The 11,722-nt window shown below is 40.4% G+C and overlaps 1 protein-coding gene across 1 annotated transcript in view; it reads right to left on the bottom strand.

Moving 5' to 3' along the window:
* Positions 1-163, bottom strand: part of Cmtm6 (CKLF like MARVEL transmembrane domain containing 6) — a 16,767-nt gene extending 16,604 nt beyond the window's left edge. Inside the window, exon 1 of the mRNA XM_010629713.3 lies at positions 3-163. Within this exon, the coding sequence (XP_010628015.1) occupies positions 3-57 (55 nt within the window). The 5' untranslated portion in view covers positions 58-163. The remainder of the gene's footprint in view (positions 1-2) is intronic.
* Between the last annotated feature and the right edge of the window lie 11,559 nt (positions 164-11,722).

Below are 11,722 nucleotides of genomic sequence, written 5' to 3'. Positions count from 1 at the left end.
CCTAGTGGGGCCGGGGTCCTCCTCCGTGGTGGGGCTGTACACCGCTCCGTTCTCCATCGCCTAGGGACGAGAAACCCGCAGCTCCGGAGCAAGTCTCCGACTTCGGCCGCCGGACCAGAAGACTTCAACAGCCGAGGTGGGGGCGTCACTTCCTGGGCTTCTTCCCCGCTTCCGGCCGACTCCGCCCCCGACCCTCAAGCCACGCCCGACGGTCACGCCCCCTTGCTGGTCACGCTCCTTCCCGCTCGAGCTTGCCCTTCCGAAATTCCTGCCATCTCTGGGACTTCTGGCCTTTGCCCAAGAGTTGGGTACTGTACTTTCCCTGGACTTTTTTTTTATTACCTCAAGGTTCTGGAGAATGAACCAAGGGCCTCACACATGCATGTGCTCTACCATTTAGCTATATCCCCAGCCCCTAACCATGGACTTTTACCCTTCCCTCTATCTTCATTTCAGACTTTCATTCAGCATTTCTCTAAGTCATTATTTTGTGAACGCCCACAATGTACAATGAGCCAATTCTTGTTACTAGGGTTACATCCATGTACCAAACAAACACGCAAGATCCCTGCCCGGTGCTGCCTTCCAGTAGGGTGGTCTGTAAAATAGTAAACAGATTCCTAAGGATTTCAGGGTGTAATGAATGAATATGAAAAAAATGACAGTTCTATCTTCTGATGGTTCATTTTAGGATTTTTTTTTTTTTTTTTTACTTTATGATGGTGCAAAATGGATGTGACAAGTAGAAACTACACTTCAGATTTGGCATTTTGATCTATTCAATAAATTATGTGATATTCAACTCTAAAAATCAGTTTTGTTTCAATGAGTTCGCCCAAACGTGAGCTAAAGTAAGTGTTCTGAGCATGTTTAAGGCAGGTGAGACTAATCATGACATTTGGTAGGGTAGGAGTGCTATATTAAATGCACCTGCAACTTTTGATATATTTAATTTATGCTGGGTCTATTGGGACATAACCCCGAGGAGCATCGGTAAGATGAGGTGGTGAAGAGTTGAGAACTGAATAGGCACTAACGTAGGTGGCCAGGAAGGACATACTTGGGGGTGCATTTGCAGTGAGCCTGGTGGATAGGATGGAGGTTAAGCTTGTAAAGATCTGAAAGGAGATTTCATGCAGAGGAAACAGCGAGTGCAAATGTCCTGAGGACCAAAATGAACTTGGCTCAATCCGGAACCCAAGACTGTCATGACTAGGGCTAAGTAACGGTGAAGGAGAGGAGATGAAGTTGGAGGTGTAGGCAGAGGCCAGATAATGCAGGACACTTGCACAGCAGGGATTTGGATTTCATTTTAAGTACAATGGTGTCTGGAAGAACTTTCAAAGGTACTGCCTCCTGCATCTCTGTATCCGTTTTAGGCTCTTCCATCAGAGTCAGTTGTTTTCTTTCTTATTTACCAACTGCTGCTATGTTAACTTTATGTGAATTTAAGGAAGCGTACGGAGGAATGTACTTAGTTTAGCAACTGAAATTGAGTTACATATCAGGCATACATGTTTTCTCTACAACAGAGGCCAAGCATCTGAGCATCACACCCAAGTCAAACAGCCAGAAGCCCCTGGAATGTAGCCCGAGGTGGTCTAAGAATCTAGCTGCTAACACTCACCTGGCCAACCTCAGCCTTTAACTCATCTCTCCCTTTCAGCCTCAAAATCTATGGGTGAGAGGAGGATTACTACTGCCATCAGCTGCCACATTTATCGTCTCTTCTCCACCACCCCAAACCTCCTTCCTTGTTCCACAAATAAAACAAAATCTCCCATTCAGATGAATACAGACAAGTAGATACTACTCTGCAGGGGTTGGCTCCAGCCAGCAAAAACTATCCTCCTGTCTTTGATTAAATGTGTTCTAAATATCCTCTCCCAAGGCCAAGGCCAAACAATCACCAACCCGACAAGGGTCTTGAACATACTAAGTGTGTGCTTTATCACTGAGCTACACCCCCAGCGCCAACCACCAATTCTATCCAATAAAAGAGGCCACTGTATTTTTATCAGTGCTAGAAGGACTCATTCTTCCGTTAGTCTTCAAATCACCACCATCCTAAATTGCATACTATGGGTATCTGAAATTGCCTTTAAAACTTAAGCAAAAGAATAAGACGGGCTGATGACTAGAGAGATAAATAAAAGGACAGACTCATGATAAAGCAACTGTAGTAACATGTTAAGTTACCCATCTGTGGGTGAACTTTACCATAGTTACCTCAGAGTATATGGGCGACTACACAGTTGATTATATGAGTGACACTATATCAGGATTCCAACTTTGAACATTTTCTAAATAAAACACTGCCAATGGTAAATTATCAATAAACAAGGACACTGAGCCAAGAGAGAAAGACAGACTCTCTCAGTCCTCTTGGTTTGTTTAGGGTGCACTTGGGCAGTTCTCCTGTGCCCTGTTTATCTTTGCAGTTAAAAGAAGAACTTAGCTCTATCACTTCTGCTTCAGCTTGCATAAGAATCGGGTACAACATTAATTAAAAATAAAGATTCTTGGGCTGGGGATTTAGCTCAGTGGCACCACACCTGCCTTGTAAATGCAAGGTCCTGAGTTTGATCCCTGGTACAAAAAAAAAAAAAAATTCTTGGAGATTCAAGCCCAAAGATTCTGAATTTGAGTGAAGCTTATAAATTACTTCTATAATCTCTTCAGGTGAGTCTGGTAAGGAATCTGCTCACACAGAGATATCGTTCTGTATGAAACGGTGAAAGCCAGCATGTATCAGACAGCAGATACCTCCTTTGCCCTGAAGAAGAGGAGACCACAATTTAGAGATTAATATTCCTACCACTTAAAGGAGTGGTGGTCTCTTATGTCTCTTAATAAATTAAAATATTTTAGGGTTTCATGAGCAAGTATTTGTACCGGGAGCCCTTTTGATGGTTGCATCCACACAGAAATTTGTCACTGTCACTTAAAAAAATAAACATTTCTTAGTCAAATTATTGATTACATTTGACAAAGTCACATTGCAAGTGAAAGATCTTATTTTTGCTGAAAAGAAGAAAGGAAGTTGTGTTTTATTTACATTTTAAAGAATCCTTACTTTTCTTCTTTAGTATTAAAGATTTAATATTTTTAAATGAGAAGGAAAACATTTACAAGAAGGGAGAATGGGAAAATATGATTTGATGGTTTCTGAGACATTCCAAACCTTGTGCTACTTTTTCAATTGAGAGTGTGATTTTTGAGCACCTCCTACTCAAAAATTTTTGCTGGCTCTCTTATCTATATTAGCAATTGGGCAATTGCGTAGGCACAAAGTTGGATCACAGCTGCTATCCTGAAATGAGGCCACAGTTCATAAAGGACCATGTCACAAAAGAAAATGGGATACCTAGTTTAAAAGAGATAGATTAAACATGTTGGGAATTTAGAGCAGAGAGAAGCAACTTCCAGCTAAAATGATTAATACAGTGGAGCTTCAAGCTGAGGTGAAACAAAAACATACTTAGCATGGGCACTGAGAAACATGGCAGAGGGTTTCCGGCAGGTGGGTGATATGAAAGAAGGCATCACAGATAGAGGGGACAAAGAAAATGTCAAAGGATTTCACAGGGCCACTAAAAATCAGGCTAGAGAGTTGGGCCTTCCTTTTATCCTTGGGTGAGAAACAACCACCCACAAGTTTTGGGCAGGAGCATGAAAGGATTGGAGCTTTTCCTGGGGATATTTTTTCAATAGCCTTGAGCAGTTTGGTTGGTTATGAAGATTGGGTAGACACTGCTGTCTAAGTGGGGGAAGGGGAAGGGGCTTGACCTCTAGCAGTAGTCATGGTGATAGAGGAGAGGGAACAGCACCAAGAGAAACTGGGAGTTGAAACCAGAGAGACTTGGAGACTGGTTTGTTTGGACAAGAAGGGTGGATTTAAACAGGGGCTAAGGTTTCAAGTCCATGAAAGCAAAAACTAGGAGGAGATAATGAGACAGAAAATACAGGAGGGACTAACTCTACTTGTTGTCAAAGTACAAATTTCAAAAATAAAAAGACAACTTTCATACAAGTACACAAAGTATGATCAAAGTATGCAGTGAATGTTTAAATTTTTGAAAATGCATTACAATGAAAAACACACTGCCGTTAATCCCCCTCAAACTACTCATTTCAAATGCACTTACCCCATCATTCTTGCCACCTCCTGAGCAGTTCGAGAAGTCTCTTTTGTATCTTTATCAGGTATGATTAAACTACTGCCAACTGCCATCCAAAAGAAAGGCAGGCTCACAAAAACATTACAGTGTATCCTCAAGCACCTTTTCCCCAAAACCTAACACCACCTGGCTTTGCTCTTTCTCGAAATCAAAAATGACCATGAAAGGTGAATATTCTGAGTCAGTTCAGGACATCAAGGCGGCCACGAAAGCTAAAGACACAAAGGACTTCCAGAACTGGTTCAGAAAGTGACAAAAACAATGGGAGATGTGTGCTTGCTGGGAGGTGGAGTATTCTGAGAGTGATTAGGCAACATGTCTTTTACTGTAGTATATTTTTCTAAAAAATTAAACATGCATTACATTTGTCAACCATGCCTCATGTAGTAAGCCTGCTTCAAAACATTTTATCTAACTTAGTAAGGGAATGTGAAACTGAGAGGCTTTCATGGTGTGTGTGTGTGTGTGTGTGTGTGTGTGTATTTGATGAAAGAAGAAAAAAGGCTGGAAAAAGATTTCTAGGTTACATCCCAAACTTGTTAACAATATATAGCCCAATAAAATTCTTCGCTAAGAAATCATTTTCATCTCTATCAGTCAAAAATCACTTACAATTTTTTATTCTTCTGTACTTAATCTTAATTAGAGTCTATGCCCAACTTGAAAATTAACAGTTGGTCACATAAAACTACCATTCCCCAGTCCATCAGGTGCCACCACAGTGTTCTACTTTAGGGGTCGGCAAGATCTTTTCAGTAAAGGGCTACATAGTTAAATATTTGAAACTATGAGAAATACATGGGCTCAACCCAAGTGCATTGTAGTAAAAGGAAAGCAGCCATAATTAATCCATAAACAAACAGGTGTGCCTGTGTCCTTATAAAACTATAAAAACAAGCAGTGGGTAGGATTGACCCACAAACCGTAGTTCAGGACCACTGCTTTACTTCAATGTTCTCAAAGTTGAGTAAGCAGCACAATCACCTGGAAGAAACCAGGTGTCATGCAGCTTGCCTATAATCCCAGTGTGCTGAGAGGTTGAAGAAGAGGATCGCAAGTTCCAACCCAACCTGCACAATCTAGTGACTTAGCAAAGCCCTATTTTAAAATTTAAAGGGGGTGGTGTGCTAAGGATGTAGCTCAGTGTAAAAGCCCTGGGTTCCAATCCTCAGGACCACCATCACCACCCAAACACACACACAAAATTACGTGAAACTTGTTAAAGTACAGGTTTCTGGGTCCCACTCTCAGTGCTTCTGAATTGCTAAGAAATCCCTCACTGTTGCTGCTGGCCCAGGAACCGCACCTTGAGAACCACCAATCTGTATGACATTAAAAGGGCCCCCAGTCATCCTTTCACCTTATTCCAGGTGTTGGGCCCTCAGTGCCAGTGAAGGGAAGATGAAGAACTTAGATTAGGGCACAATGAGGTTGTGGTGCCAGAGAACACTGAGTTTGGAGTAAAGTCACAAATATAGACCCCTGAGCATTGGAGGACGTAAACCATTTGGAAAATACTCATAGAACTAAATAGGCAGAGGCATAAAACTATTAAAGGGATGGCCCCATAAAAAGAAGAGAATTTAGGCTACAGCTTTGGTGTGAGTGAGAGAGAAAATGAAGAGGAGCCAGGGAGATACAGGAGTGGTTGTGGATCGGGGAAAAAAGACAGGAAGCCAGTGCCACGAAAGAAAAAGTATGAAGTTTAATCACTACGTCAAACCACACGGAGAAGACAAGGGAACCAGATAAGCAAAGAAAATTGAATCAGAGATCTTCTGGGGATGATATATTATCAATGTTTCTCTCCCAACAAAACCAGACTGAAGGATATGCAAGTAACTACAATACAGTATCGTCAACCACATTTTATTTAGGCCAGCAGAAGACGACAAAGGCAAGGGAATTCTAACGCCTTTTGTTCCAAGGCTCCAGAAGAATTAACTATTAGGAAAAAAGGGCCATGGGTCCCTTAGCCTCCTCACTCCCATCAGTTGAGTACTTCTGTCCAGGACTGCTTGAGTTATTGAGAGACAGGTGTAATAAAAAAGGTGGGCAGGGTCAGGGATTTAGCTCAGTGGTGCCGCCTCTTGCCTCACAGGCGCAAGGTCCCAAGTTCGGGTCCTGAGTTGATCCCTGGTACAAAAAAAGAAGGTGGGCGCTTTGAGGCCCTAGGAACAGAGAGGCTGGGGTCGGGTGTGGGATTTGGAACCCTTGTCATTCTTAGACATCCATCAACACAAAGCCTTGTCTCGTACTAAATCCATGTATAGGTTGAAGGAAATCAGTCTTAGACTTACTTCCTTGTCACAGATTAACTTTTTAAAAAAACCTTTGAAGCACTAATAAAGGTTCCAGAATTTTAAACATACACAGTTACACTTAGAGAAGTATCACTCAGCTTTATCCTACCCATCTCGTTCCCACCCAGCCCTCCTTTGTAGGTTAACAAATTTCATTAGTTTCTGGTTATTGGTTATTGAATTTCCTGGTATGTTTGTTTAGTGGATAAAGATACAGGTGTGTGTGTGTGTGTGTGTGTGCGTGTACGATGATATATTCTAGAACTTTTTATCATTATATCCTAAAAGTTACACATATTCATTCATAAAAACCAATTTCACTTTTTAAAAAATTATGTAGCAGCACCCCGTTGTGCCCATAACCGGCGTATTCAGCCAGCCTCCTGTGTATAGGCACCTAGGTTGTTCCTAATGTTTTACAATTTCAAACAATGCCAGAATGTGCAACTCCATGAATATTACTTTCAGCTTCTCGGATAGGTAGGCATGTTTAGGATAAGTTCCTAGGCATGTGATCACTGAGTCGGTGGACAGTTTTATTAAGTGTGGCAAAATTCTCTCACTGCAGTTTGTGTTCTTTTCCACTCCCAGGAATGTAGTCCCACTATTTTTGTCATCTTTCCAACTCAGTGTGTTGTCATTTTTTCATTCAGATAGGAAGAAATAGTATTTCAGTATAGTATTAATTTAATTTTCTTCTCTGAAGAAAGCCAAATATATCTCAATCATTTTACCTTATTTGTTCACATCTGTTTGCCTATACTTGTATTCTTAGAGGGAGTTTGGTTTTCCCCCACCTACTTCTAAGTTTAAGTGTTCTGCATATATTAAAAATATCTGCCCTTTATCTTTAATGTCACATAATTTCCTCTGACTTTGCTTATGGTAGTGCTTTTTTTTTTTTAGACAAGGTCTCACTATTAGTTTGGACTGGCCTTGAACTCACTATGCAGCACTGGCTGGCTCTGAACTCATGGCAATACCCCTGCCTCAGCCTCCCAAGTGTTGGGACTACAGCTGTGTGCCACCACATCTGACCTATTTTTTCAATTAAAAAAAAGTAGTAGTTTAATTTACTCCCTTCTGCTGGTGGCAGGGATCAAACCTGGAGCCTTGCACATGCTAAGCAAGTATTTTACCACTGAGCTGCATGCCCAGCATATAGTTAAATTTAAACATCTTCTTCTATTGCCTGTAGATTGCATTAAATTTAGAATGGTTTTTCTCACTTGGGCACAAAAGAATTTACTCATGTATTCTGTATTTGTATAGTTTTATACTTTATATTTGAAATTTATATGTACAATTTTATATGTACAAATAATTATCAGCTGGTATAATCAGTGTAAAACTTTTTATTTTCTAGAAACCAGAATACAGGACAATAGGCTTTTCAGAAGTAGTCTCATTACACTAAAACATTTAGAGTGGATAGCTAAATGTGCTCACAAAAATAACCTCATGGGACCAGTATTTTAAAAATTTATGTAAATTAAAATTTCCTCTCTGGTATCTATAAAAATATTTATTAGCACAAAGGGTTATAGTTTGTAAAGCACACAGCCATGTGTGGTGCTGCAACGATATGATCCCAACACTTGGGAAGCTAAGGCAGGATGTTTATGAGTTCAAGACTAGACTGGGTAACATAGAGACCTTGACCCAAAGAGCGTAAAAACAGAAGGAAGGGAGAGAGGGAGGGGAAAGAAGGGGGAGAGAGGAGAGAGAGGAGAGGGAGAGGGAGAGAGAGGGAGAGAGAGAGAGAAGAGAGGAACACCCTATACCCACATGTGTGCAGGCTGTCTCCAGCACTACACAAATGGTAAAATTGGACTACAAAGCAATATGACTTAACCCACGATATGACAGAATTGTCACCAATTCTAAAAAGACTGCAATGACACAACAGGATCAAAGCATTACTATGCACCAAGTATCTGCATTTCCCCAAGTGTATGTGTTTTCCATTTACTGGTCACATAACTAACTGTACAAGAGTCATGCTTGATGGTGAATTATTGGGAGGTTTGCACCCTGATATAGGGAAGTTACAGACGCTTACTGGTTCTTTACTATTCTGTACTGTTGCACACATATAATAAAGCAAGACAACACTAGAAAGCAAGAAATAAATCTCATTATTTGCAGATGACATAATTATATGTCAAAAACCCCAAAATTACAGATGAACTATTACATTGGAACTCTCCTATGTTGCAGGTAGTGATGAGAATTATCTATTCATTCACTCAATCACTGGGTCAAGACCTTGTTAAATTGCCCAGGCTGGCCTCAAACTCCTGTATTCAAGTGATCCTCTGGCCTCATATTGTGCAGTTAACTTTATACCATCTTTTAATACAGGTAAATTTATTCATGGAACAAAGTTTTGTGGTGTGGAACTTTCCACTTGTGACATCTTAAACTTTTCAATTTTGGATTTTCAGATTAAAAATGCTCAACCTGTCCACACAACAGGAAACATTTACCAGAGACACATTTGTGTGTTCACAGTAATACTTCTCGTAAGAGTAAATAAATGAAAGACTAAAAACACCTGTGATAGCCAGAGAACTAGGCTCCCACAGCTGTCTACATCCGAATCACTAGAATCTGTGAGCATTAGCTGAGTTAAAGGGACCCTGCAGATGTGATTAAAGACACTGAGGTGAAAATAAGATTTCCTCCAGCACATAAGGAGTTTGTAAGTTATCACCCCATCCTAACAAGCAAAAAACTGAAAATGAAAATTAACAACTCTTCTTAGGTCTGTCAGAAAAGGGAGTTCATAAGGTAAAGGCCACTAGGCTGATGAGAGAAGGGAACATACTGATCACGTTTACCAGAGCAGACACTCCTGAGATCTCACAGGCACCCGTACTGTAACCAAGGAGTTGCCTCAGCCTGGTTCTAAGAGGACCCTCACACTTCGGTCTTAGTTCAGGAGCTCCGGGTTTTCACAGGGAAGATCAGACAACGGGAGGGCAAAATGACCACTGTGAGTAAAATATTCCAGAGCCTTGTCCTCCTTAAAAAGGCCTGTCTACAGGAGGAACTGTTCAGTCAGACCCTCCAGCCATCCTGTCCCATCTGTGAGGTAAGGTGAGGTGAGGGTAACTGAGAAGCACTGTGCATCTCCTAGCCCAGGGCACAGGCTCACTGTGACTGCTCAGCACAGGCCTGCAGGATGCATTCCTTCCCTCACTTCACCACTGCCCCTCCAGAGGCTTATTCGCTGAAGTTCATTTTACTGGACATCACATCCAGCCATTAGCAAAAAGCTACAGTATTCTAAAGGGCAAAAAAAAGCCAGTCTGAAGAGAAAAAGCAAGCATCAGAATGATGGACTTCTCAAGAATATGCTGAAGACTAGCGAAATGACCCATGGGAACTGATGGATAATACAAGCAGACAAAAGTGCTAAGAAAGTTATTAAACAGAAAAGCTAGACCAAATCTGGTGGTACATACCTGTTAACCCCAGCACTCTGGAGGCTAAGGCAGGAGCCCTGCAAGTGGAAGGCAGCATGGGTTAGACAGCAAAACTATCTCAAAAAGAAGGAAAAAAAGAAAGCAAGATGGAGACTTTAAAAAATTAACAGAGGCAATGTCTTTGATTAGAGGGTTGGACTGAGGCTGATGAAAGACTCTCTAAAGCTGCGGGACATTAACAACAAAACTCTGGAAACTGAGCCAGGTGAGGTGATGTGGGAAGTCTCTGGGGGTTTGGAAATGTTTTTATTTTGGTGCTAGTTATATGTGGTCACTTTGTGATATTTCAAAATGTATTCTTTTCTGTGTATACATCATCAACAAAGTGTGCTTAAAAACTTTTCAGTGTCACACATACAAAATAGAGAACTTGTCTACTTGTGCAAGCAGTCGCAGATATATGAAAGTATCCATGATACAGAGTTTACAATTTTCTTTTCCTCCATTAGTTCCACTTATTTCAAGTACTAGTTAAAACAAACAAACATTACCAAACATGGTTTCAGAACACCTTCCTGACTAGATTTTATCAATGGCATTTTTTTTTCTTTTTTGGTACAGGGGATTAAACTCAGGACCTTGCGCTTGCGAAGCAGGCAGCAGAACCAGAGTTAAATCCCTGGCTGCATCAATGGCATTTTAAAATCTGAAATATTTAAAATGAAATGTTTTTACAAATTATTTTTTCCATGCCTAGGAGCAAGCCAAGTTTTCTCCATATAGAAACCACTTACTATTCTCTTATGAATTTTTGGCATTTAACTTTTGTAAAACTTAGCAGACTTTAAAGTTTTAATAAAAAGACCATGCTAAGATGTACATTATTATCTTGAAACACTTGTTGAAAAAAAGCTCTGGAATCTGTATTTTAAAGCAGTAATAAAGACCTTTAAAAGGTAGTGGCCACCAGGCATGATGATACACGTCTGTAATTCGAACACTAAGGAGGCTAAGGCAGGAGAATCACTGTGGGTTTGAGGTCATCCTGGGCTACAGAGTGAATTCAAGTTCAGCCTGAAATACATAGCAAGATGATTCAAAAAAAAAGTGATCACTTTTTTCCCAATCATCTGACTCAACCAGTCACTTGCAGGTGTGTTAAATGAACTTTAAAGATCAACTTTTCTTATGAATACTCTAAAAAACAAGCACTGAAACTGAGCATTGATAAGGTGGAACTAATTTGTGCGTGTCTGTAATCCCAGCACTCAGGAGGCTGAGGCAGGAGGACTGCTATGAATTTGAGACCAGCCTGAACTACATAAGGAGACCCTGTCTCCAAAAACAAAGGTGGGGGGCAAATAAGAGGTTCTCGTCTGTTAAATATAGCCATGTGTCGGTGCACTTAGCAAGCTTTTAAAATAGCTTTCTTCCATTAAAAAATATAGCCTTTTATCATTATCTACTGGAAATGCTGGGATAAGACTGTAGTTTGTCACATCCCTGTGGAGTAAGATGTGTTGATCAAGGCAAACTTTCAAATTAAGAAAACTTGTAAGAGTGAATCTCATGTACTTACTTGTCTCTTAGATCAGATTCCTCAGTAATCCTCAGTGAACGATTTCAAATGACTTAACAAATCTTATTAGCTGATAAATGCAAATTTAAATATAAGAAAATGCAACAAGTTATTTGAATCTGAATGCAGAGAATAAATATTTTATTAACTGATTACAGTTGAAAGTCACAAACAAAAAAGGAGTATATTAAGGCAGAGCCATATATATATATATATATATATATATAT

This window comes from Fukomys damarensis, unplaced genomic scaffold, assembly GCF_012274545.1.
Source record: "Fukomys damarensis isolate Sample0158 unplaced genomic scaffold, DMR_v1.0_HiC HiC_scaffold_28, whole genome shotgun sequence".
Classification (NCBI taxonomy): Eukaryota; Metazoa; Chordata; class Mammalia; order Rodentia; family Bathyergidae; genus Fukomys; species Fukomys damarensis.
Note: the sequence above shows the minus strand (reverse complement) of the source record. Positions and strands in the feature narration are given on the sequence as shown.